Source organism: Peromyscus maniculatus, chromosome 19 (assembly GCF_049852395.1).
Source record: "Peromyscus maniculatus bairdii isolate BWxNUB_F1_BW_parent chromosome 19, HU_Pman_BW_mat_3.1, whole genome shotgun sequence".
NCBI classification, from domain to species: Eukaryota; Metazoa; Chordata; class Mammalia; order Rodentia; family Cricetidae; genus Peromyscus; species Peromyscus maniculatus.
The window spans coordinates 52845966-52873672 of NC_134870.1; the positions used below are offsets into that span (position 1 = coordinate 52845966).

At 49.9% G+C, this 27707-nt stretch overlaps 1 protein-coding gene and 1 long non-coding RNA gene across 7 annotated transcripts in view; one reads left to right on the plus strand and one right to left on the minus strand.

Moving 5' to 3' along the window:
- Afap1l1 (actin filament associated protein 1 like 1) overlaps positions 1 to 19539 on the minus strand; it is a 58620-nt gene extending 39081 nt beyond the window's left edge. For 3 of the 6 annotated variants that reach the window (XM_076555338.1, XM_076555336.1, XM_076555337.1), the window contains exon 1: positions 13676 to 13901. In XM_076555338.1, coding sequence (XP_076411453.1) covers positions 13676 to 13799 — 124 coding nt within the window. In that variant the 5' untranslated portion in view covers positions 13800 to 13901. Of the gene's footprint in view, positions 1 to 8498; positions 8519 to 13675; positions 13902 to 19394 lie in introns of those variants that run through there. The other 3 variants (XM_006985154.4, XM_076555339.1, XM_076555340.1) reach the window with 3 other exon arrangements.
- On the plus strand, positions 4250 to 7840 carry LOC143269601 (uncharacterized). Its single transcript, XR_013046135.1, has 3 exons — positions 4250 to 4594; positions 6327 to 6467; positions 7617 to 7840. It is a non-coding gene; the product is annotated as an uncharacterized LOC143269601 (long non-coding RNA).
- Positions 19540 to 27707: the final 8168 nt, after the last annotated feature.

The window sequence follows — 27707 nt, forward strand, 5'->3', positions numbered from 1 at the left end:
TCTTCTAGAAGTGCAGCATATATTCTCAACTGCTGAGCCATCTCTCCAGCCCTCATGTCGTAGAACTGAAACCCCCTTACTGATTTTTGCTTTGGGAACAGAGTCTCGTGTACCCTAGTGTAGCCTCAGCCTTGAACTTCTGATCCTCCTGACAAGTGCCATGAGCATCGTCCCACTGGTTGTTTTAGGTAGTGCTGGGATCGAATCCTTGGTGTCCTTGTCTCTTTTTTTGGGTCAGTTTCCCTCATTTGGGCCTCCGCCCTGTGGACGGGAGCCTGCTCATGCCCAACATGAAGTATATGCTGAAGGACCGGAGAAAGGAATGAATTTATAGGCACAAACATTTTTCTTGTGGTGATCGAGTCTAGCAGCCGGTTAATGTGATTTAAACAAACATGCCCATCCCCATAGAGGCTCAGCATAGCCAGGAGGTGCTTGGGAAAAGAAATGCACAAAACCAAAAAGCTCTGGTTAGAAGAGGAAACGGAAGCCCGGCTGCTCCTTTGGCTCAGCTCCCAAAGACTGTGTACTGTCTTGTACCCCTCATGGGAATAGGGCTGTGAGTGATTGTGGGATGCGGTCTGTTGGTGGTGGGTGTGGATTCTCACACATAAGTTGGAAATGGTGGAAATCAGGAGATAATGAGCAAGCGGTCTGTGATGGTTCACTGTGACTGTCAACTTGGTGGGATTCAGGGTCACCACAAAGAGCAAGCCTCCAGACATGGTTGTGATATAGTTTCTAGCCTGGATTAGCTGAGGTGGGAAAACTTCCTCTCAATGTGGGTGGTACCACACTATAGGCTGCGGACCTGGCCTGAATACAAGGAAAATGCCAGGATCCGCCCCTCTCTGCTTCCTGTGGACATATCATGACCAGCTGCCTCAAACTCCTGTTACCACGATATCCTTTATGACAGTCTGTAACCTCAAACCAGGAGCCAAAAGAAATGTCTTCTTCCATAGGTTGCTTCTGTCACAGCAACAAGACAAGTCACTAATATATCCCATAAGTTCAAGCCCTGTTCCCCCATTTCTTAGCCATACATGTCTTGAGACCGATAGCTCCCTGCTGTACAGATACCACTGTTAACCCACAAGTATGGCCCTTTAGTAGGAATGGGCTTCACACAGGAGACCATATGTAGAACAGCATCCAGCACATAGTAGTCATTCAGCCAACATGGGTGGTTTACCTACTTTAAGACACTTACACACATTGATTTACACGTTATTTACATGCATTAATCTGTACAAGGTGGGCTAGCCCTGTTTTAGAGGTCTCAGAATGGCAGAATGGGAGGGGCTGATTGTGATGTCTTTCCTCCCGAGTGTTGCTCTCATGGGTGCCCAGTTGGAGGGTAGCTCTGCAGAGGCCACCGGCACCATGGGAAAGGCTAGCAGAATCGTCCTTTTGACATGTAGGTTCAGAACTCTCTCCTCCCTTGCCAAAGGTCTCTTTCAGTTTGCTGCAAATCCACCTGGCTGGGGCCACAGGGGACCCCGGCTTCTTCCTGTGGCTTTATACGTGCTTCTTTCAAAGACTAAGGAACAGGCAAACCGTGGGCAAAATGCTGGAAGTGACAGCATTGGTTGGACAAGTAGTTTTTTTGTTTTCCACTAAAGTCAACATTTCCTGTTGTCCTGTTATACAGGAAGACCGTGGTATACATGGGATGGAAAAAGAGCCGCAGAGATACCCCGCCTGCCCAGCCAGGGCCTGGAGCTCAGCATCTTCCAGGAGTTCAGTCTCACCCCCGTGGAAGTCATCTTGGACGGCCTGTGTATGTTAATTAGAGCAGTGGTTTTTCCCTTGGTATGAGGATTGGAGCTCACAGACGCGTCAGTGTGGAGAGCTGGGGAATGATTGTACCTTTAAAGCAGGGATTATTACCAGGATGGTAGACTAGCACATTTCTCTAACCTGCTGTAATTTTAGCAAGATAGGGAGATAAGAAGCCAGGAAGGTCATAGGTCAGCGAGAAAGCAGTTGTGTGGGCATATCTGGTGGCCCGATCTAGGAGCCAGGCTGGGGGACAGGCCCACGGAAGTCCAGTGTCTTCACTGATATTCCCAGCAGCCACTCTGCTCCTACTGAGGGGCTCTGGTCTGGAGAACCAGTTCCTGGCTGCGGGTCCCAGGGAAGCCCCAGCTTCCCTGCACCAGGTCATTTGCACATGGGAGGGGGGTGGGGGTTCCTCTCCAACTTCCCACTTCTGAGGAAATAACTTCTGGCTGCGGGATGGGGCTCTCCCAGAATTGTTCCTTTGTCTGTGGATTCCTCCCTGTTTAGCTCACAACGGAAACACGGTTCTAGGAGGAAGTGGGAAACTGTGACACTCGCTCCCTCTCCCACTCAAGATGGGAGCCTGCTTCCGTGTGGACAGTCTGCGCCATCTCCCTCCCGCATAGGCAGGGGGAACAGCAGCAGTGCCGGAGCACCCCTAAAACAGCAGCTCCTGTCCACAGCTCTTCAGTGATGCTAAGCTCTGCATGCGTCCTCTCGCTCCTCCTCCTCCTAACCCTGTACAGACCCAGAGAGACTCAGAGAGGCATAGTCATTTACCTGGAGTCACAGAGCACAGACTGCGATCCACACTCAGACCCAATTCAGCTGAAGCTTCTAGTGTCTACACTGTGATCCTTTCTTCGGTTACTAAGGACTTCTTGTTGGGAGGTTCTATAGGAAGGGACGGGAGCCTCGGGGAGAGGAAAACTGGATGAATTCTAATTCTGGATTCACAAGTGACTCGCACCAGCGGACCACACACACTCCATTCTTACCTGGTTGTTGTTTAATGCAACAGTTATTATCATTATTTTTGTCACTGGTTATTTTCCATCTGTCCTAAGCATCCACCATCACTCCACACTAAGTCGGGGGTCTTGACAGCCCTGGTCTTTCCGATCTCTGACATCATATTCAGAGCTGTCTTCCTCAGGCACCTGCTTCCTTTGTTCACAGTTTTAGAGGAACTAGATGAGATCCTGAAAATCCACACCTTAACTTTATTAAGAGGGTTTAACGCTCTAGACAACCCCTTTGTTACTTTATCATTGTGTCACAGAGAGATGTGTTCAGGTCGTTGCCGCCTGTCCTTGTCTCCCCCCCCCTTTTGACGGCTGCATCCCTGTGCCTCACCTGCGCGTGCGTGGTCCCCCTCTGTAGCATCAATGTATGGCGGGAACCCAGTTTTGCTGAGGTCCAGGGAGGTTACAGAATTTGCTGGAGGTCACAGGGGCCAGGGTGAAATCTTTCTGGCCACTCACGGTGCGTTGTGCTTTGGTACAGTGGGGAAAACACAGGCACCAGAGCCAGAATCCAGGGGCTCCAGTCTTGGCCACCTCCTTACTGACTACACGGCCTTGACCATGCTGCTTCATGTGTTTGAACCTCGGTTTTCTCAACAGCAGAGTGGGTGACTGTAACTGCCTGCCTATGATAGGTGAAACTGAAGTCTTACCACACCACTACAGCATGCAAGCACTCTGTGAAACTGAGGTTTTGTAGACTGATCAATCTCCGAGAACAGTAAATATGTGATGGTTAATAATGGTTCTAACCATATGAAAGACTCCATAAAGATTCCGGAGTCGAGGCTAAGCAGCGGCCCATATGGAAGCGCAGGCTGAGGTGGAGGGTCAGCACCCAGAAACCTCAGAGTGTGAGAGCAGTCAGAAAAGGTCCTACAGATGTCTTAGGCTGCACCAATGGGAAGCTGTGGTGTGCACACTCAGGCTGCACCAATGGAAAGCTGCGGTGTGCACACTCAGGCTGCACCAATGGGAAGCTGCGGTGTGCACACTCAGGCTGCACCAATGGGAAGCTGTGGTGTGCACACTCAGGCTGCACCAATGGGAAGCTGTGATGTGCACACTCAGGCTGCACCAATGGAAAGCTGCGGTGTGCACACTCAGGCTACATCAATGGGAAGCTGTGGTGTGCACACTCAGGCTAGCTTTTGTCTAACTTTCCTTTAGTATCTGAGGACACGCCTCCCCCCCCCCCCCCCCCCCCCCCCCCCCCGCCCCAGGGCTGTCTGCTCATGACCTCTGCTCCCAAGGCCACTCCTAGAAGCTGTGTGGCCTCAGGCAAATTCAACTTCTACATGTCTGTTTCCTCATGCACAGAGTGGAAATAATAAAACTGCTCTGAGTATCCAGTAGAGCACTGCAGAGCATCCTCATGGTAACCAAGCCGAGCCTCATTATGACCTAAAGCCACCTCAAATTGTAAGCCAAATAAACCATTCTCTCTGAGGCTTCTTCTTGTCTGATACCTGGTCACAATAACAAGAAAACTAATTCGTAAAACTGGTACCGGGAGTGGGGTTATTATGCGATCAACCTAACTAGGTGGTTTGTTGACTCTTGGTTTGCCAGAGGAGTATGGAAGAGCTGGGGACTGGAGAAGCCCCGGAATGCTGCAAACAGAGCTTAATGGGGCATTCTAGTGGGAGTGTGGAAGACAAAACGTGGAGAGAAACGAAGACAGCAGAAGCCGGACTCATGAGATCCCAAAGGGAAACAAGCGCTCTTCATTCTCCGTGTCCCAAAGGAAAGGCGGTGTTCTGAGCCCTGGAGGGCTGGAAGAGGTCAGGGTATGATGCAATGTGGGTCGGTTGTTAAAGCCACAAGGAACTCATGGAGGAGTGGAAGAAGAGCGATTGGTCAGAAGTTAGGACTGGGCAAACACTTCATATGGGAGCAGATGCCTAAAATAAAGTCACCTTGCTGTGAAGAGCAGAGCCTAGAAAGCCCCATAAAACTCCCATTTCAGGAGGAGTGAAAGGGGCAGAACTCCAAGTCCAATGGCTAAGTGACTTCTAAGTGCCTGTGATCACTGGATACTTTATTGTTTCCCACCCCCCCACCCCAGGTCTCCTAGGGAGGAAGTCTTGGGGGGTGTGGACCAGAACCAACTTCACAGCAACCCAAGACACATCAGAAGGGGAAGGGAAACAGGGAAACAGACTCCCAATCTAGCAGCTAGTCCAAAGGGTCCTTCTGTGCTCACCCTGAGCATCGCACCCCACCTGGACTATCTACCTCACTGGCGGAGATCGCTTACTCAGCACCATCGTCCATGACAACAAGGCTTCCCAGCTGCCTGCTGGGTGCCTGTCTCCGTCTGCCCACTGTTCCTGTGTTCCCTTTCGAGTGATCTCTGCCAGACAGGAGAGAACAGAGGCTCCCCGAGGGATGTCAGCTGCCCTGACGGCCAGGGAAAGGAAGGAAAACCCATTTGATTCTGGGTGCTTCTCATCACAGTCCACGGTGTACCCACAATTCACTGTGCTGACCCCAGTCTTTCTCCGAGGCATCTTGGGCAGCTGCTTCTCATTTTAGTCCAGACAGCTGGAAATTTCATCTATATGGTGAACCTAATACTGTGGTCTTGGCACCACCCCGCGACCCAAGGAGCACTCTGCTCCAGGCTCCCCACCTTCCCAGGAGCCCGACCATCCTTGGATAGAATGTTTTAAAAGGATCCCCTGGTCCCTCTCCAGGTGCAGCTGCTGTTCCGCACTGCTGTGCTAGATGCTATGCCAATGTGGTACACACTAAGTGAAACCTTGTTGCTGCCCTCATGGGCTCACCCCTTAGTGGAGAAGGACGTGAGATAACTCTGTTCTGCAACCGAGAGCAGGGTGACCTTACCTGTCCAGAAAGGCAAAACATGCCTTTAAAACAACTCTCACAGGATGGTGTGGTGGCACAGGCTCATGACCCCAGAAGTAGGGAGGCTAAGGCAGAAGAGTTTTTAGATCAAGGTCACACCACTCTGGGCTACCCAATATGAGGGTGTATGTGATGTGATGTGATGTGATGTGATGTGATGTGATGTGAGTGTGTATGTGCATGTGTATGAGTGCATGTGTGTATATGATGAGTGTGTGTGATGGGTGTGTGTGTGTGTGTGTGATGGGTGTGTGTGTGTGTGCATGTGTATGAGTGCATGTGTATATATGATGAGTGTGTGTGATGGGTGTGTGTGTGTGTGCATGTGTATGAGTGCATGTGTATATATGATGAGTGTGTGTGATGGGTGTGTGTGTGTGTGTGTGTATGTGATGGGTGTGTGTGTGTGTGGGGGAATGGACATACACATGAGTTGAGGTCAGAGGACAACTTTCAGATGTCAGTTCCCTCCTTCCACCATCATTTCCAGGGATCAAATCCAGTTAAGTGTTGGTTAAGTCAGAGGATGAGCAGGGACCATCAGGAAAGTGGGGGGAGACTTGAAGCAGTAATGAGGGGGTGATCTGGTTTGTGTGCAGTGCTCTGGATCCACATAGCACTCTCATGATCATTTCCATTTTGCAGATGAGGAAACAGACACACGGATGTTAAATATCTTGCCTGAGGTCACACAGCTTCTAGGCGGTGATGGTTGGAGCACCGGTTAGTAAGAGGACACATCATAAGCAAACAACACTGGGCGGTGTCTCAGATATCGAAAACGAGGTTAGACAAAAGCTTGTAACCCCGGCTCCGGGGAAGCAGAGACAGGCGGGTTCCTGGGGTTCACTGGCCACCACCTTAGCCTACTTGGCAAGTCCTGGGCCAATGAGATTCCCAATCTCAAGAAGATTCCTCCTGCGGTAGATGGGCACAAATACAGAGACCTGTAACTGGACAGTATACAGAGATTGAGAGACATTGGAACACTTCGAGTGAGCTGTCTCCGTCAGATCCCTCCCCTTAGTGCTCAGGAAACTCTGTGGAAGAGGCAGAGGAGACAGAAAGATTGCAAGAGCCAGTAGGGATAGAGGACGCCAAGGAAACAAGGTCTTCTAGCCCTACACACATGCTCCTGCATACTCACAAGAGTAGGTCAGACGCAGTAAAAACAATAATCATTTAAATTCCACCAAAGAGAATGCATTAGTTCCCTTTGGTGCTGCTTAACCAAATACCTGACCACAAGCACCTTAAGGGAGGGAGGGCTTATTTTGGTCCATAGTTTGAGGGGATACATTCCATTGTGGAGGTAGGAACGTAAAGTGAATGGTCACATTAGTCTGCCTACAAAATCAGCACCATAAGGACAATGGTGCCACATTTTGCTGCCAGCTCAAGATGTAGCCTGGCCTCCTTGGGACCAAACAGTGGTAGCCTCTATATAACTTGGAACCAAACTGTGGTAGCCTCTATATGACTTGGAATCAAACTGTGGTAGCCTCTATATACCTTGGAACCAAACTGTGGTAGCCTCTATATATATTCCTTGGAACCAAACTGTGGTAGCCTCTATATATATTCCTTGGAACCAAACTGTGGTAGCCACTATATGCCTTGGTGGCTGAGTCGGAGAAAACTCTCTCCTAAGCAGTTGCTTTCCAGCAGGGAACCATTTGGTGATATATTCTGAGTTCAGGTTCTTTCCTTTCAAATGAATTCCCAGGTGTACAGGTTGGAGCCTTGGATGGGTGAAGTCTCACCCCTGGCCACCTCTGCAATCGTCCCGGTGCAGAGACAGATACTCTAGAAATGTGAACCTCTGACCATTCAGCAGCTCATCAGCCTTGTCTGCAATCCTAAACTCAACTCCTTCTTTTGCCAAACTGCGCATTTTTTGATGTCTCTGCTGTTTTTTGTCTTCTCTCTTTACAGACCTGAAGAACAGCAGTGAAGACTAACCATGATACCGCCTGAATGCTCCCGTCTTGAAATTTCCTTCAGCAAATAAATTAACCATTACTTTGGAATTTAGCCTGACTCCAGTCCTCAGGATACTGGTAAAATGTAGCCAGATTCTTTGCTGGACTATAGCAACGGTTCCAAGAGCATCTCCAATCCCGCTGTCTTCCTCCAGTGTCAATAAAGGCTGCACAAGAGCAAGAGCCTTGAAGGTATAGGAGAGAACTAGGGTTCCTCTCTTGCTTATTTTTATTTTTTTGTTTTTCGAGACAGGGTTTCTCTGTGTAGTTTTGGTACCTGTCCTGGATCTTGCTCTGTAGACCAGGCTGGCCTTGAACTCACAGAGATCCGCCTCCCAAGTGCTGGGACTAAAGGTGTGCACCACCACTGCCCGGCACTCTCTTGTTATTAAGAAAGACAATCAGATACAAACTTGATTCCAAGCTTCCCTTTGGAGAACTAAACCAGAATGCTTTCTGTGTGCAGAGTACCTTCCCATGCTTGCCTGGAGCCTCCTGATGGCTTCAGTGGAAGAAACAGGGGATTAAACGGAAGCAGGTACAGACAGGATCCCAAAGAGGTAACCAGACACCAGCAGACAGCTAAGGCCCTTGACTCTGGGCTTATCTGTCTCTATAATTAGGCACATCACAAGCACAGCCTCCAAGAATAGGGGCACACCCTGTCAGAGACCCAAGAGAGAGAGAGAGAGAGAGAGAGAGAGAGAGAGAGAGAGAGAGAGAGAGAGAGAGAGAGAGAGAGAGAGGAAGAGAGAGAGAGAGAGAAAGAGAGAGAGAGAACGCACGCACAGACTTGGGGGGGCTCCTCTGTGGAGGCACTCAGGGCTCTGCTTACTTCTCTCTGATGCTCTGGGTTGCAGGCATGCGGTTTTGCTCACTCTTCAGCACCTTCTGGGCCTTTCTCTCCTCTCTACCACTGGCCCCCACCTGGAATCCCATCTGCAATGTTCCTGAGGGTCTTGGCTACAAAGCGTCCCTTGAGCCCTCTGGTCCTTTGCACATTCTCTTTGATGGACGCCGACCAGATATGATTTCGGGTCACAGGCACAGCCTCACTTTGGAGCTTGCGCTCTTCAGAGCCACACCTGGCTGCTAGCTAGAGGCGAGGAAAAGCCATTAGTCTCTCTGGTTTCCTGGCACGGTCCCAGGAGATCAGTTTTCTTGGTTCAAGTGGAGCTAAAAAAAAATCTTCCTCGGTTTCATATCAGCAGGATCTGCCCTCAGCACACCCTCCAACAAGAATGGGCAGGAAGGGTAAATATTTATTCTACAAATGAATGAATCTGATTCCATCTTCAAAAGAAAGCTTTTGTATAAATTATCATAATTTCTCCATCCTAAGATGCCACCGATTTGAAGATGTTTTTATCTACTGAATAACAGCTTTTTTAGAAAAGGGGGGAAATGAATAAATTAACATGTCAATTGTAACATACACTCTGAGGTTTTTTTAAAAAAAGTCTTTGTACCAATGAAATAAAAAAAATATATATAAAGATTTAAAATTTGTTTTCTTTTGGTTCTGGGTCTCTCAGAAAATAGATTCTCAGACCTGACTCAGCCATGCTGATGTAACTCACAGGTAGGTTTCCATAAAGTGTCCAGCAGAGCCTCAGATCTGACCCCCTGGGGACTCGGGATCCGCAGGGCTGGCCCTGGCCACCATGCACTGCCACCAAGAGCAGGCTCTGCTTGGGACATCAGTGGTTCTCGGCAATGCCCCCTGGGGGCTCTGTCACGTGACCTTAGGGAAGCGACTGCCCTTGAACCTCAGGTCCCCACTGTACAGCTGAGGGAGGACACATGGTTTCCATGGGTTCTTCTGGCAGAACCTGTGGGGTCTGCTTGGCTTCCACAGGGGAAGGGGCTGTGTTGGGAGTAAGATGGAGGGGAGCCACTGTGCTCAGTACTCCCACTTACCCAGTGTAACTCTATTGCTTAAAATTTTATTCGCAATAATTGTGAGGCTAAAAGTGATTTGAGAAGCAGAGGGAAATGGCCGTTCCCATCTCCTGACTGAACGCACTCCACCCCAGTGCTCCCTGCAGGGTCTGCACTCTCTCTCCGCCCTTACCAAGAGTGAACAAACCTTTGGGAAGGCCTAGATCAGCGGTTCTCAACCTTCCTAACCCTGTGGCCCTTTAATACCGTCCCTTCCTCGTGTTGTGGTGACCCCCCCCCCACCATATAATTATTTTTGTTGCTACTTCATAACTGTAATTTTGCTACTGTTATGAATTGTAATGTAAATATCTGATGTGCGACCTCTGGGAAAGGGTCGTTAGGCCCCTGAAAGGGTCGTGACCCGCAGGTTGAGAACGGCTGGCCTAGCTGGTTCCTGTGTTTTAGCTTTGCAGGATGCACACGGGCTGTTCCAACTACTCAGCTGTGGTCCTGTATTGAGGAAGCCCATCAACAACGCATGAGGGACCGGCACAGTTCTTCACCAGCAGCACTAATCAACCTGCTCTTTGGCCCACGGGTTGAGGTCTACTGACCTCTGCACTCTAATAGAGTCACTGCACGGTAACCTTTCAGATGAAGAAACGGAAGCCCAAGAAGGGGATTCGAGGAGCCAGGGGCTGGTCCCCGTCTTCGTCTTCTGTCCTCCATCTTCCAATAGCGCACCGGCTTCCTTAATGCACACACTGCTCACGCTCATGTATAGCCGCATCTCCTGCCCAAACAGCACCGTGGGCCTCTGGGAAGGACTCGATTGAGAGAATGGTGCCCGGCCAAGACAAGTGCTCTGCTTTTCTCTCACAGATCAGTTTTCCTCCTGGTTCTTAGAGGGCTATAAAAAGGCCCCTGGCCTGCCTCGTGGGCAGCAGGCTGCTGGTGAATTCCCCGAGCTGGAATGACCGCAATGTGGTGCCACATTCTGTCCCCACCATGGCCTGACAGCTGTGCCAGGGGGAAGAATCATGCCTGGCCAGCTCTGCACCTCTATCCCCCCCGCCCCCCACCCTCTACAGGCATCACAGGCATTCCGGAATGGAATTTGACATGGAAGATGAACCCAGCCTGGGGCCCTCCTGGCTCAGCCTCCTTGGTGGCTTCTTTAATTCTAAACACCGGCTACAGTGGTGGTGGTGGTGGGGTTGGGAAGGGGGAGACCTAACACCTCACAGAGCTGCTGCCTGGCTACATCCCTTCACTGACAGAGGGTGTCCCCCAGGATGGTTCAGAGCTTCTTCTCTTAGTACCTGTCCCGTCCCTACCTTGCAGTCTGTACCTAGTGAGCGCCCCCACCCCCAACATGCATGCAAAGCAGAAGAGAACAATGTTAGGGACAAATGGGACAGCATGAGACCAAAAAGCTCTCGTATTGCCAAACAAATGTCCAACAGAGCCCGGAGTCCACTGTGCCAGCTACCCAACTGACAGGCGATTAATACCGGAGAAACCATACAGAACCACTCCCCAATTAAACAGCAAAAGAACAAATAAAACCATTAATAAATGAACAAATGAACCATAGTTCTCAAAAGAAGAAGGACAAATGGCCAATAAGTCTATGAAAAAATGTCCAACGCCCTGAGCCACCAAGGAAAAAGCCACTCCATCTCAGCTCAGTCATGGCCCGCAGCTCAGAAACAAATAATAATAAATGCTGGTGAGGAGGTGGGGAGATAGGAACCCTAATACATTCCTGAGGGTGGGGGATGTAAATTGATGCAGCCACAATGGGGATCGGTGTAGGGGCTCTTCAAAAATCAAAAGCTAGAATCATCTGGCTAGACCCTTCTTGGGTACATGTCCAAAGACCTAGAAGTCTACATTACACAGAGATGCCTGCACACCATGTTTACTATGGCATATGCAGAATAGAAAAGCTAAGAAATCAGCTCAAGTAACCATCAATGAATGGCTGGGGGGTGGGGTGGGAAATGAGGTATGTATGCGCGATGGAGTTTGATTCAGCTACAAAAACCAGAGTTATGTCACCTGCAGGAAAGTGGATGGAACTGAAAATTATCATGTTGAGTGAAGAAAGCCAGACTCATTAAGACAAATATATGTTCTCTCTCATCTGGGCAATCTAGATTTAAAAAACAGCATAGAAGCTGGGCGGTGTGGTGTACACCTTTCATCCCAGCACTTGGGAGGCAGAGGCAGGAGGATCTCCGCGTTCTAAGCCATCCTGGTCTGCAGAGTTCCAGGACAGCCAGAGCTACACAGAGAAACCCTGTCTTGAGAAACAAACAAGACACACGAACAAAAGAAGAAACAACATTGAAGTAGAAGAGGAAATATTTGTGTTCCCCTCTTGCTGGGTTAACTGTGGGCATTTATGGTCATAGTACACTATATACACGCATGAAATGCCATAGTGAAGCTTATTATTTTGTATGACAAACATATACTAATGAGAAAGGAACTTAGGTTTGGAGGTAGGCAGAGCTGAGTAGATACACAGCCTTTTTAAGACTCAATATCTTCATCTGTAAGATTAGTATCTACATTGGCTGGAATCATGGTGTGTGTTCAACATAAGTAGGATGTGACTACAACAATTCAGCATTTGGCATAGTGGTTAGACCCTGAGGATATAATGCAGAATACAGTCCTAGACACTGGGATTCACATGTACACAGAAGACACATGTCAACGATAACTAGAATCTTCTAAAAGCCCAGGCTCCTGGGGACGGACTAGTACCTGAAAGTCTTAGGGGAACTAAGCAGGGGAGGGGTGTGTGGTAGAAGACCCCACAGGCAGGTGATGCTGGACTGGTCTCTTTCAGGAAGATGCTGAACTTCAGACGCTTTACCTACGCTAGAAGGAGAACGGCACACTTGGGAGGCAGAGACAGGCGGATCTCTGTGAGTTCGAGGCCAGCCTGGACTAGAGTGAGTTCCAGGAAAGGCACAAAGTGACACAGAGAGACCCTGTCTCGAAAAACAAAAACAAAAAAACAAAAACAAAACAAAACCAAAAAAAAAAAGTAGAATGGCTGCTCTGTCCACGTCCTAGGGCTACTGCCATGGTTGGGAAGAGCCCCAGAAGAGAAACTCAAGGATGAAACGGAATCTGAAAAAGGACTCCAGCATCAGTTCTGTCGGATGATTCTCCCTATCACACGGCTCCTTCTTGCCCAGTGCATCCCCCTCCCCAGCCCAAAAACTTTTGTTAAGTGACAGTATACACAATGACCACCAGCACAGGGTGGTCTAGCCTTGGACCAAAGTTTTCCACAAATGCTCAGCATCCACAAGGCCAGGCTGAAGTGAATACCACTGGGGAGATGTCAAATACCTCTCTAAGTTGAAAAAAAAATGATGTAGGGTAGAGTTAAGAGGAATTAGATATATTATGGGCTATAATAAAAAAACCTGCATGGCTATTTATGTATTTACTTTGAGGTTTTTTTGAGACAGGATCTCACTATGTAGCTCTGGTTAGCCTAGAGATCTATGTAGATCAGGCTGGCTCAAACTCACAGAGATCCACCTGCCTCTGCTGGGAGTAAAGGTGTGTGCCACCACGCCCTGCTTGGTGATTTAAGAGTTAAAGTAAGAGAACTTGTAGCTTGAAGGAGTCTGTCTACCTTGATAAATAGGTCTGGACCCCAGAGCTCCACTTGGTTGAAAAAAATGGGAAAGGCCTTTGACTACCCCTCACTTACCTAGGGTAAGGAACAGGAAATCCTGGAAGGTTGTGTGAGCAGGGTCAAAGGTCACAGCAGAGCAGTGCATTGAGAACCGTGGCATTCACCAGTGAGAACAAGTTTACCCAAGGGCTTTGCAAAATGCAGACTCCCAGATCTCACCCCGGAACCCCTGATCAGATCTCTGGAGTGTGTTTTCTCTGGGCTCCACAGGGCAAGTTTTGGAGCCCAGGTAGATTAGGGCAGCACTACTTCAGACACATAGGGAGTGGTCCTCGAGGCACACTGGAGAAGCCCACATAGAAACAGGAAGACCCTGTAGGCGGAACAGGATATAGGAGAAGCAGCCACCCAAGATCCATTTCCCAGTAACAGTCAACAGGATCTGGGGTCTGACTTACAAAGGAGGAAGGCAAAGCAAACAACTCTGTGTGATGATAACGTCCATACTTCTGTCCCTCCAATCACGGCGTTGAAAATGACCACAGCCAGGGGCCACGCGGAGCTGGATCCGCTTACTTTCATTTCTTCACCGTCTTGATAGACATTTCCTGGGCGACTACTAAGTGCCGAACATGGCGGGAGGAGCCGAGGAGGAGGAGGAGGAGGAGGAGGAGGAGGAGGAGGAGGAGGAGGAGGCTACCAACAAGCCTGTGCTCAAAGAGCTCCTACCAACAGCGCATGCCATGCCGCAGTTAACTGCAACCGTGGACATGACCACCAGTGTGGCACGCGGTGCTCTGAGCAGCCGCAGGCAGGCAGAGGCAGCTGGGAAGGCTGGGACACACGGCCCCGGGGGATGAAGAAATGTTTGCACAATGACTAGGGTGACAGGAGTGGGGGACGGGGGGACGGGGGGAGGGAGGCATGGAATATTCAGAGCTGCAAGGAGAAAAAACCGGCAGCATGAGGAGGTGAGCTGTTGGAGGGAACAGGGAGCAGACAGCAAAGGCCTGGTGGAGGTGGTGGTGGTGGTGGTGGTGGTGGTGGTGGTGGTGGTGATGGTGGTGATGGTGGTGGTGGTGGTGGTGGTGATGGTGGTGATGGTGGTGATGGTGGTGGTGGTGATGGTGGTGATGGTGGTGGTGGTGGTGGTGGTGGTGGAGGTGGTGGAGGTGGTGGTGGTGGTGGTGGTGGTGGAGGTGGTGGTGGTGGTGGTGGTGGAGGTGGTGGTGGTGGTGGTGGAGGTGGTGGAGGTGGTGGTGGTGGTGGTGGTGGTGGTGGTGGAGGTGGTGGTGGTGGTGGTGGTGGAGGTGGTGGTGGTGGTGGTGGTGGTGGAGGTGGTGGTGGTGGTGGTGGTGGAGGTGGTGGTGGTGGTGGTGGAGGTGGTGGAGGTGGTGGTGGTGGTGGTGGTGGTGGTGGTGGAGGTGGTGGTGGTGGTATGTTACAAAATGGCAGCCTAGAGTGAGAAACCAGACAGTGGTTCAGGTCTGCTTAGGTCAACGGATTCTCTCTCCTTCCCCTTCTTTCTTTCTCTCTTTACGTTTCATTATTTATTTATTTATTTATTTATTTATTTATTTATTTATTCATTCATTCATTCATTCATTCATTCATTTATTGTGTGTGTGTGTGTGTGTGTGTGTGTGTGTGTGTGTGTGTATAAGAGAGGGGGGTCAGGTACCACAGAGCGGGGGCCCACACACCACACCAAACATACCCAGGTCAGAGAACAACTAGTGACGTCAGCTCTCTCCTTCCATGTGAATTCTGAGGACCAAACTTAGGTAGTCTCTACCCACTGAGCCCCCCTACCAGCCCACTAGTTTTAAATAACTGCTCTGAACTGCATCAGACCCTCTCCTCCCCCGAGTCCATCTTCACACATTGATCCATAAAATCCCAATAAAGGCTGTGCTGTGGCATGCAGCTAAATAAAAGAGGAGTATTTTAAATCAAAGGACACACACACCTGGGAGCCCCGTTCCTCAACAGTGTGCAGGAAGGGGTTTATGGAACCCTCTGGAACCTTAGGTGAAGGTGACAGTCGTCCTTAGCCTACTCACTGGTGAAGGACTATTTAACCTCTGCCTCATTGTGTGCCCAGGCAATACTTGTTTTTACCTCTTCTTCATTTCTTTATTTTTTGTTTGTTTGTAGTACTCTTCCTGCCTCGGTTTCCTGAGTCCGGAATGACAATCCTTCCTCACCACACCCGGCTTCTAGCTTTGAACATCTCTTTCATCCGTGTACTTTTAAGTGGAGCCCACCTCAGCCTTTGGTGAACCTTTAAGAGAAACTTCTGGAAGCCATTTCTACTACCTCTCCTGTAGGGAGGCTAGTTTGAGGACCACTCTCCCGTCGTTGCCGCTTCAGATTTTGTCTTGTTCACAAACACCCCCATTTCCTTTGACAGCTCTTCATGTAGCTGTGTTTGTAACAACAACAACAACAACAACAACAACAACAACAAAAGTCACCTGACTTGGTGGGGAAGGATGTGAGTGCAGAGCTTGAGCCCTTGGAGGTAAGCTGACTGAGTAACAGCAAACATTTGAGAGCTCCTCATATACTAAGCTTTGTACACAAATATTTCACATCCATGCCTCCAAGAAAAGGCAGCCCGCTTTCCACATTTCAGCCTCATCTGGGGACAGAAAGTTCATCAGCTTGTCCTGTGGAAGGCGGAGTCATGAAGCCTACCCGAGTGCTACCTCACTGGTGGCCAGTTCTCTTTGTGTGACAGGCATACCCCGGGAAATCTCATGGGAAGGGGAGTCTGTTATAAGTGGTTTCTATGTCTGTCACTGGGTTGCGTGAATCCTGCTTTGCTTAGTCCAAGGCAGTTTGCCGTGAGAAGAGAAATCCCGCTTCCCAGGTTTGTTCCTATTCACTACGTGGAGGATGGATGGTATAATTGTGTCAGAGGACATGCACAGGGTACCTGAGACAGAAGACTCGGGATCTAGTCATATTTTAGGGTTTGGCTGTTCCCTTGCCACTGTGGAGGCAGTTAGCAATATGCTTAAAAATCAAGGCTGTGTTTAAACCTTGCTCTGTGTATGACACAGAAAATGACTGCAAATTAATGTCAGTGGCTGCTCTGGACTGACTTCTGTCTCCTGTCCACCCCTACCTTCTACCCATTCGTAGACTGAACCCCTAAGTCCCATGTGATTGCATTTGGAGCCAGGGCCTTGAGGAGGTAGCTGAGGTCAAATGAGGTCATGAGAATGGGGATTGAGTCTGATGGGCTTATGTCCATCTAAGAAGAGGAAAACCATCGAGAAGAGGTGTGTGTGTGTGAAAATACAGAAAAATGACGAAAGCCAGGAAAAGGCCTCGTCTGAGGTTAACCTTGATCCTGGGCTACCAACCTGGAGAGCTGAGAGAAAAGAGATCTCTGTTATTAAAGAGACCTGGGTGTTGGGATTGCGCCACAGCCTGCTTTCCTGAGAGGGGATAACCTCTGACCCATGAGCTGCTCAAGAGAGAAAACAATGTGGAAAAACTGAACTAGTGCAAGAGGTGATCTCAGCTGTGATGGCTGCAAATGCTGAACCGTGTTCTTGTCTAAGGTGACCCTAGCCTGCTCAAGGTCACCCTACCCTGAGGTGGTGGGGGATGCTAAAACGAGACCTGCCTTTGTAGAACTTTGCTTGACATGTTGGGGGTGGTAGTGGTGGTGGTATGCACATCCACCTGAGGACAGGGTCACAACAAGGAAGGCTATGTCTTCCTTTGTTTCCCGTTGCTATAGCAAAATACCCTGACAAAAGCAATTTAGGGGAAGACAGGGTTTATTTCATCTCTCAATTCCAGGTGACATCCCATTACTTCAGAAAAGCCGAGGTGGCAGGAACCCAGACAGCAAGTCACATCCTCAGTCACGAGCAGAGAGTGAAAGCATGCACTCTGGTGCTCAGCTCACCTTCTCCCTTTTTTTTTTTTTTTTTTGGTTTTTCGAGACAGGGTTTCTCTGTGTAGCTTTGCGCCTTTCCTGGAGCTTGCTTTGGAGACCAGGCTGGCCTTGAACTCACAGAGATCCGCCTGCCTCTGCCTTCCGAGTGCTGGGATTAAAGGCGCGCGCCGCCGCCACCGCCCGGCACCTTCTCCTTTTCTAAACAGTCCACACCACAAATCTAGGGACCGGTACTGCCCCCTGTTAGGCTGGGTGGCCCCCCACATCAACTTACATAATCAAAGGAAGCCCCCAACGCCCACCTCCAAAGGCGTGCCCAGAGGCCAACCTAATCGAGACCATCCCTCATTGAGAGTCTCTTCCCAGGTATTTCTAGAATGTGTCAAGTTGATAAAGCCAGCCATCACAGTCGGCTAACATCATTTCTGAACCCTTATATGTTATCTTAAAGGCACAGACAGATTTTGCACTCTAATCCACAGTCCGGTCATATTTGCTTTCACCACAGTATTTGAAACTGTTTATCAAGGTGGGAAATGAAGGTGACTTGGTCTTGTGCCCTCCAGCCACATGCCACTTTACTCAAAGGGTTGACATGGCCTCTAGCAGGTCACAGAACAGCTCGGTTGTGAGAATTTTGCAGGAGGATTCTTTTAAAAATGGACATTATGACGAATTAACTTGAGATGTACAAGAAGCATGCTTCATCTCACTTGATAAGCCACATTGGGCCATTCCCATCATGTGCCAGACACAGTCTCACAAAGCTCTGTTTCCTGGCTTCTGGAAGCTCACTTCTGGTCAAGGGAGCAAGATCCAGGAAGCTAACACCATAGTACTAATGGGACCCCAGGACAAGAGCTGTGGTGGACAAGGAAAAAAAAAAAGGTCAGAGTCCCTGAATGCTCCGGGCAGCAAGAGATTCCTGAGAGGTCCCACGTCCTAGCTAGACCTAGCTAGACGTCTGGAGGCTGCATTTTGAAGTGGCCACATCGATTACAAACACTCCAACCTTAGTTCTCCGTATAGATTTTGGTACAGGGAACCAGACAGGGTGGTATTCGACATCCGAAGATGATCCTTGCGTTAGATGTGAGGTTGGGGCACTGGAGAAAAGCGGAAGGAATGAGAAAGGCCTATTCTGCTTTTCTGCCCTCGTGGGTGGGTGTACCCTTGCCCAGAAGTCGGCGAACAGGTGAAAACTGCCTTCAAATCATGCCTCCGTCTTGAAGAACCACGCAGAACCACGCGTAAGCCCTTCCCCTCAATGTCTGCCTGCTCTCCAAAGATCCTGAAGGAGCAGGTGGGTGCTGAATTCTGTGTTGGAGAGGGGTGGTGACGAGCATGGGGTGGTGGCTCCTCTAAGGCCCTCTGAACTTACACAGGGTGGAGAAGGTTACCCTGCACACCTGCTCAAGCACTCATCCCAGCCCAAACACTTCCTTTTGCCCCTGGGGCCTCAACAGAGCAAGCAGGGGGCGGGTTGTTAAGATGATTGTTGGAAGGGAGAGGAATTTTCCATCAACAGCAACAACAATAGAAACTGCTTCTGGTAGAAAGACACGACACTCAGTTCGCCCAGTGCCTTCACACACCTGTGATCTCAGGATCCTAGAGCTGCCGGCGGCGGCGGCGGGACTCAGGCCTCTGACACTACCCCCTCGCTCACGTAGACACACGGCCGCTGCAATCTCCTAACCTTTACTAAGATGTGCGCTGTTCCCACCCTAAGGCCCCAGGAAGCAGTCCTAACTGCAGTAGTCCTCACGACTCTAAACCGTCCACCAAACACACACAGAGGCGCGGAAGCGTGCTCACGCAGCCCCGCCTTCTCCCAAAGCAGCTGCAAACTTCGGTCTCCCGGGGCTTCTCCTGGGGCTTCTCCCAGGGTGCACAGTGGGAGCCGCATGAGCGACTGTTCCAGGAGTGTAACCTGTACCCCCATCCCACCCTCTCCCTACGTGTGGCGAGGAGGGGGTAGCTCGCTGACTTCAAGAATCCTTGGGGAACCTTTCATAAAGTTAGGAAACAGAGTGTTCAAACACGCCGATTTCCCACCCATGAGGGGACCCAGACCTAAGAACCACGAGGGGCTCACACTCACGGATTGCTCCTGCTGCAGGAGGCACCTGTGCCCAAGTGTCTAGTGCCTCGCACGCCAAGTCCCATCGCCACCTCTACCCCCTCCTTTTCAGCTCCCCTCCGGCCTCGGATCTCCCAGGTCCCTTTTCCCCGACCGCCGCGGTGGTGCCACTTACCCCGGCCTCGGTCCATGGCGCCGGCGGGGATCCCGGGGCGCCCAGCCTAGGGCGCAGCGGCTGCCGCACGGGCGGCTTGCGCTCTTGGGGCTGCCCCGGCGGCGAGCTCGTCCCCTCCCCCAGACAGGATGCTCGCAGGACGCCCCCGCCCCGCCCTGCGCGCTCCCGGAATAGACCCGAGCACGCCTCGCCCCCCCTACGCCGCCCGCCGGTGTCCCGGTCCCGCACTGGCCAGCGCCACGCCCTGCTTTCCGCCGCCCTCCTGCTGGGCTAGCAGGGCCAGCCTCACTGACCACACGCTTTGGTGCCGTGCCCGGGGTGGCCGACCTGCTGGGGGGACCACTGACTTTTGCTTGCCCTCAGCTAAGGACAGGGAAGCTAACCACTTCACTCTCCAGTCAGGCTGCGTCTGGGGACTGCCTTGCATTCCTCTTTAGGCCCACCTTTTGGGCTTTGAGTTTATTATCTCCACTCCCAGAAGTTCTGAGCACCTTCCAGCCCAGACAGCCAGGCTGGTAAAAAGACAACAAAGGAGCCAGAGGGGAGTGAGAAATAATAAACAAGGATCTTCAAAAAGACAATCTCCCAGGAAAAGGAGAAACAGAAAAATGCTAACAAGATAGGCAGTAGACGGGGCTCACTTTCAACTTTCCGAGTTCCTAATGGACTAAAATGTGAAGAGATACCAAAACAGTGCGATAGACACTGTGGAAGCGAACAGTTTTAGCACCGAAAATACAATACAGTGCGTGCCTCTGAAGGTAATTAGGGGCTGCCGAAAATGAACTGCTACAGCCCAGCCAAGAGATTTAGTTTGAAGTTGTATGAGTGTGTCAACTCTTTTATTTCTGGTAGTGTGTGACTGTGGACAGCATCAAAGGCCTGACTTTGAGTCTCAAAGTCCAGGCGGATCTCTGTGAGTTCGAGGCCAGCCTGGGCTACCAAGTGAGTTCCAGGAAAGGTGCAAAGCTACACAGAGAAACCCTGTCTCGAAAAACAAAAAACAAGCAAACAAACAAAAAGACTTTGAGTCTCTAAGTGCGGTTCAAGCCCAGTGTTTGGACACGTTTCCCCAACTGGGCCTCGGTTTTGACTGAGCAGCTACTTTATAGCATATCTGATGCTTGGAACACTTCCGCAAAGGCACCGAAGCTCGAAATATTTCCTCCATTGTTTTTACCTGCAGGTTGAAATTGACATTACCTTTGCAAAATGAGCCCAGTAGTTTGTTTAGTACATTTGTGTGTAGAATGCTCAGAGGAAACATGGTGTGGTAAAAAAAAAAAAAAAAAAAAAAAAGTTTTCTGTCCTACTCAGTAGGTACTGTGCGTTATGTCCCATCTTCGAGGCCTGCCTGCTCATCTGTGCTCAGGCAGACCTCATATTGACCTCACAGAGCCGTTGGCAGGGCAGATGAAATGATGATACAGACGCACTTTATAAACCAGAAATAGCTATGAAAATGTGAGCCATTGTTAGTTTTCAAGTTCCTCTTTGTTCCTGCCCACTTTTCCAATTTGAAAAGGTCATTTTCAGTTCTAAAGCAGCTAACCAACAATAGCAAGTGGATTTAGCTTCCTAAGTTCACTGCTTGAACTCTGGAACTTGGAAGTCATCTGCATATTCTAAGTTCCCAGGCTAGCTCGCTAGTTCAACATTGTACCCAGTGTGTTACAGCACAGAACACCGAACCCAGGGCCTTCCTCATGCAAGGCAAGCACTCTAGCACTGAGCACCACCCCAAGTTTGTATGCCCTCCCTCCCTCCCTCCCTCCCTCCCTCCCTCCCTCCCTCCCTCCCTCCCTCCCTCCCTCCCTCCCTCCCTCCCTCCCTTCTTTTTCTTTCCGAGACAGATGTCTTCCTAAGTAGCTCAGGCTGGCCACTAATTCATTAGCCTCTTGCCTTCTGCTCTGGAGTCTGGGAGTACAGTGACAGGCTACCATGTCCTCTGTTGAAATAATTTTCAAACAACAGTATAAAATATTACCATTGCCAAACAGATGGAGGTTTATGTAGACATTTTTTTTAAAAATAGAATTTTCAAGAACTTTAAAGGGTCTTGAAGTTTTATTCAGCTAATTGGAGCCAAGATTTAATGAGAATTTACATGTTTTTTTTTTTTCCTATGGGGGTGACCTATGCAGTAGGATTAACTGAACTATGACCTAGGAAATGTATAAAAACGAGAGTGAACGCAATCTATGCACGGCTCTGAGAATTAATGAAGTTTGTAGGAGGCACAGCAGCTCTGGCTTAGCCTGTAACTTCCTAGGGTGGAAATGCTGGCCAATTTGGCAGCTGTCAGAGTGAGCTTATGAGGTGCATGGAGAAGGCATCTGTGTGTTAATACAGAAGAATCACGATAGGGTTTTCTACACTTTTCCTTTATGGAGGAACTAGAAAAGTGATTCCCACCGTCCGTCAGTTCCCGGAAGCAGCATCCATTGGGGTCGGTGTAAGTTGGTGTTGAGAGAACAGATGTGAAGCAGGAGTGAGTCCCATCTTCAAGGTCTAGAAGAGGAGGTAATTTTAACACAGATCGCTCTGGAAAAAGCACACAAGAGAGATGAAGTGCTTTGGAGTCCATGAAGACAGAGCAATGGCTTCTTGCTGACCGTGGAGACAGCACCGGAGGAGAGGCGCTTGCCCAGAAGATAGCGTTACAGGCAAAGAAAACAGTGAGAGCCAAGACGTGGACATTGAACGTGGCAAGACTGTCTGCAGTGCGGTTTGGATTGGCCAGATCATGGGGTATCGGGTACTAGGTACGAGGACAAGTATGCGAAGGAGACTGTTGATGTCTAGTGTTTGATTCCCTTTTCTGTTTCTCCATATGTAACTCTGGCAGAGATCATGAAGACTTGCCTCCTGTCTTCTTGCTTGCTGCCTGCTGAGCTTTCCAGGTTCGCCTGGTGCTTGCCGAGAGAATTCCACACACAGAGGTCCAGCTTTGTAAAAAAAAAAAAAAAAAAAGATATCAAATTTGGCCCCTGGGAACAATACCAGGAAGAAAACTTTCAGCTCCATCCTGCTCCTGGTCTTGTGAAAACAAATGGTAGTCCCCAGACTCCCCCTTAGCTTATCAGGTAGAACGGGAAACCCTGGGAAAGCAAACTTGGGAGTCTGAAGGGCTCCTGTATCAGGGAGAGAAAGACTCTCACCTTCTAACCTGTCATCTTGCATCCAGGGTCAGCTTCCCCGATGGCTGCCAGAGTGACCTTTTCATGACCCTAATCAGACTATGTTATTTCCCCCTTAAATATATTCCACATTCTCCCTTGCCTTCAGTGGAGCGTTCAACTTCCTTATTATGGCGTTCAGCTGTTTTCTTTGCTGAGCTTGTAGCATTTCAGGAGACTCTGGGAAGTGTCCGAAACCGGACAGATCGGGATCAGATCTGAGGCTTGAGGTGTCGCTGCTGCTGCTGTGCGAGTCTCAATTCTTCCCCTGGGTCATCAGTGTATGATTTTCTACTTACTTACTCTCTCTGGGCTCCAGGTCCCTGTGCAGGTGGGTGCTGTGCCTTCCTCTGAGACTCCTATATCCCAGCTCAGCATTCTGCATCTGGTTAAGTAGTGAGGAAGATTTGTGACCGAGTCAGTAAACTCATGGCACCGGCAAGGACTACGACCATTCCTGGCTGTTGCTAATGCTGAGTCCAGGCCCGCTGTCCCTCTGGGAATGTCTTATTGGTGTCTATTTTCAGAAGGAAATGCAATTGCAAGGTGTTCTGTGGAAATGCCTTGGGCTCTCCAGGCTCACGTGGGCACCCGAGTCATACGGCTTCCTCTCCCATAGTCTTTGTTCAGGGTGATCCCCAAGCGCTTTGCTTCATGCTGGCGCCTGGATGAAAACCTCTCTTGTTCCACGTAGCACAATGTTGGCATTATAGCCCTGGTCCAGGCCAGTGACACATGTGGCTGGCCCACCCTGGGCCCCAGCCCCAGACACCAATCTGGTGACAGCTGCGGGAGGAGCGAGCGAGCACTCCTCCTTCCTGAGAGCCTCTCCATGCCTGCTCCAGGGTTTGTGGTTGATATGCAGCCCGGCTGGGGGGCTCCTGCTGAACTCCTGGGCTCAGGCTCACACAGGCAAAAGCTGTGAGGCCAGAGGAGATGTTTGAAGGATCCTCTGTTACTCTGTCATCGTGCCCAAGGGATGGCCTCATGTAGCCTGGCCCTGGCCTAGGTTCCGCCCCAAGGCCAGAGCACCAAGGCTCCTCAAGAGTGGTCATACATTGACGTCTCCAGGGAGCAAAAGGGCGTTTGGAGTGCTAGGGGCTGTAGTAAAACAGGGATCTCCCCTTCCCTTTGTGTGTGAGGATACCAGTCAGCTCAAACCTGGAGTGGCCAGATCGGCATTTTTTTGCTTTTTTGTTTTTGTTTTTTGCCTCCCCCCAACCCCCCAGACAGGGTCTCTCTATGTAGCTTTGGTGCCTGTCCTGGATCTCACTCTGTAGACCAGGCTGGCCTCGAACTCACAGAGATCTGCCTGGCTCTGCCTCCTGATTAAAGGCATGCATGCACCACCGTCGCCCGGCTCAGATTGGCATTTTTAAAGAAAACCCAGAAACTCAGATTTTCACAGAAGCATTAAAAATAATGTGCATGTCATGTGCATGTCATGTGCATGTGAGCTTATGTGCACCGCATGCAGGTGTGGCGGTCAGAGGATAACTTCAGGGAACCGGTTTTCTTCTTCCATCATGTGATTCAGGCCACCTTTACCTACTGACCCAACTCAACAGCCCATACGATCTGTTTTGACTTAGGGACACTGGTCACAGGCTGGGGACATTGCTCCATGTGTGCCTAGCGTGCATGAAAGCCTTGGGTTTGAGCTCCAGTGCCACACAGACTGAGTGTGGAAGTCTATAGTTATAGCACTAAGGAGGTGGAGCTGGGAGGATCAGTATTTCATGGTCATTCTTGACTATAGAGCAAGTTTGAAACCAGCCTGGGATACACAGGGACCCTGTCTTAAAAAAGTGTTGATCATTAATTTCTCTTATTTTAGAATAGTGGTTCTCAACCTTCCCAATGCTGCATCTCTTTAACACAGTCCCTCACGTTGTGGTGACCCCCCCCCCCATCATAAGATTATTTTCGTTGCTACTTTATAGTTGTAACCTTACTACTGTTATGAATTGTAATGTAACTATCTATATTTTCCGATGGTCTTGGGCGACCCTTATGAAAGGGTCGTTCGACCCAAAGGGGTTGTGACCCACAGGTTGAAAACCACTGTTTTAGAATATCAAGAACCAGCTAAGTCATGCCCATGGGTTGTATCTGGCAGTGGACTCCTTCCCTATGGAGACTTCTGGAACTCCTGTGCACCTGGGACAGAATGCTGTAGCACAAGCCACCTTTTCTGAGAAGTTGACCATTTTATTCTGAGACTCAAGGCAAATACCAGGCTTCGAGGTGTGGAACGAATGAACCTGGAGCTAGGAAAATCCCGGAGCTGAGAGGAGACCGAGACACCAGCCCACCTGGTCCCTGTACTTTGTCAGGTGGGAAAATGGAAGCCAAGAGCAGGTAGAGACTTTCAGTTAAACTAGACGGGCCTTAGCGGCAGAATGGGGAGCAGTGGGGGCAGGGATCCAGACTCCATGACATCTTTGCCACAGCCCCTGGCCTGTCACTCTGCTCAGTTTGTGGAACACAGTGGTGAAGAGCTAACCTTTGGAAGGAGGTAGACATGAGTCTTTGCAGTCCAGGGCATGACCTTCAACCTTTCTGAACTTTAGCTCCCTCATCCAAGCTAATGAGACTTCTTCGTAGAGTGGCAAGAAGGTTTAAACATGACTATGTATGTTGAATGCCTGGTGCCATGTGTGGCATATAAGGAGCATTCTTCAAATGCCTCTTAACTATCCAGGGAGGTAGTTACTCAGTGATTAAGTGTATGGACATCAGGTGAGTTGGCCCCGAGTTCAGTCCGGATTTTGCCACATACAGCTGTGAAAAACTGGATGGATTACTTACCAAAGGCTCAAAATGTTCATCTGCAAACGGAGGACAAAACAGTAACCGGGGCTGGGTGGTGGTGGTGGTGGCGGTGGTGGTGGTGGTGGCGGCGGCGGCGGCGGCGGCGGCGGCGGCGGCGGCGGCGGCGGCGCACGCCTTTAATCCCAGCACTCGGGAGGCAGAGCCAGGTGGATCTCTGTGAGTTTGAGGCCAGCCTGATCTGCTAGATCCAGGACAGGCACCAAAACTACACAGAGAAACCCTGTCTCAAACACACACACACACACACACACACACACACACACACACACACACCAGTAGCCGGGGGACAAATGAGATCAGAGCACAGAGCTCATGTCTATTCTGCTTGGAAATCTTGACATTAGGTCATCAGTGTGGGTTTCCTTTGAGGAAATTGCCAGAGGCTTATGGAACTACTAAGGAAATCTTGACTTCATATGCCCAGGCTGCCCCCTGCAGGGAGTTTCTTATGTCAAAGCCCCGGCTATGGAACAGATTTGGCCAGCTTTCACCAGGTTCCTCTCCCTGCAGGAGCATCTGGGCTTCTGGAGGGGAGGACTACCAGGCTTCTAGAACTTGCTGCTGCAGAGGCTGATGAGCAGTGACATTTTATACAGACATTAAAAAACAAAACAAAACAACAACAAAAACAAAGCTGGGCAGTCATGGTGGCACCTGCCTTTAATTTCAGCACTTGGGAGGCAGAGGCAGGCGGATCTCTGTGAGTTCAAGGCCAGCCTGGGCTACAGAGCAAGTTCCAGGACAGCCAGGGATACGCAGAGAAACCCTGTCTCAACAAAACAAAACAAAAGGCTATGCTATTTTGACAGAAGAACGAGCTTGTGTCACGTGGAGTGTGTTCTGATCCAGGTGGCCCAGCGTATTAGGGAATGGGAGGAAGGCACACTCACGTGTTCCAAATCACGTGTGGCCCTGGGAGCCGTAGATTGCATAAGACTCTAGAAGTCCTTTACCAGGGCTGAAAAGGCAGACTTCTAGTCCTTCACACTGGCTTTTCTGTTTCCCCAGTGAGCCCTCACATCCTGCCATGAGCTTTCACAGGGACAGATACAGGCACCACTAGGCTGTGGTTAACCCCTCACATGGACGGCGCACGAGACTACATTGCCAACGCTAATTCAGTGTGTTCGTTATCACTGCTTCGGTGGAACTCAAAACAGCTTAAACCCAAAGGCTGACGCAGGGGAACATTGCCTCTAAAGAAGAGTGTAGATCTAGGTGTGCAGAAAGAGAACTCCCTCCCTCTCCTGGCTCTTCCTTGTTTTCATAGTCTCCACTCTCTGGTTGTCTCCCAATCTGCCTGTCGCAAAGGAGGCTAGCAAGCTTCCCCGGGAACGGGAGAATCACGCCCGGCTCCCTGCAGTTCCAGCAGTGGTCCAGAGGGGGCACTCGTAGCCTAGGGAAACGATGATTTGAGCCTGCAGGAGATGGTGGTGGGGATGAGAGTAGCCTTTAGGTGGGATAGCAGCTCATTTCAACTAGGAAATCCAGCGGTCACAGACTTAGATGACACATCATATTTCAGTTTACTTATGTGCACACTTGCCCCTGCTGGCCTTTGGTGTCTCTTGCCTGTGTCTCCCAGGTATAGAGGCAGGAGGTGTTGGTAAGAGGCTATGCATTCTCACAGAGTGTGTGCATTTTGCCCATTTAGAGCCCCACTCCAGGGCTTCTTGGCGGTTTGACAGCAGCTCATAACGATATATGTAAGTGGGTATTTGTCACTGTGTAGTCAAAATTTTAGTGTTGTGAAATACTTAGATCCTCATTGCACACAGGGCACTAATGCCCAGGAGTGGGCATGGTTCTGTGATGTCAATTGCTATTAATTTTTAAAAAGATATTAAAATTATGTATATAAGTATTTTGCCTGTAGGTATGTCTCTGCCCCATATGTGTGTCTGGTGCCCAGGGAGGCCAGAAGAGGGTATTGCATTTCCTGGAACTTGAATTATAGCTACTTGTGAGCTATCATGTGGATGCTGAGAACTGAACCTGGGTCCTCTGCAAGATCAGCAAATACTCTTAACCACTGAGGCATCTTTCCAGCCTCCCCCCCCCCACCAGTTGCTATTAAATTTAGCAATGCTTTGCTTTCCATTAATTATTCTAGCTGTGTTGAATAGCGGCACCTCTAGCTCATGTGAAACTCCTCAGTGGCCAACAGCGGCCACTGACATCTTCCATAGCAGGTGTTTGTATCCCTGTCTTGGAGTCGGCTAAGGGCAAGTGTCCCAGGTGCAGCTGATCATGCTCCCTGTCTCAATGAAAACACTCAAGACCCTGTTGGTCTGTTTGT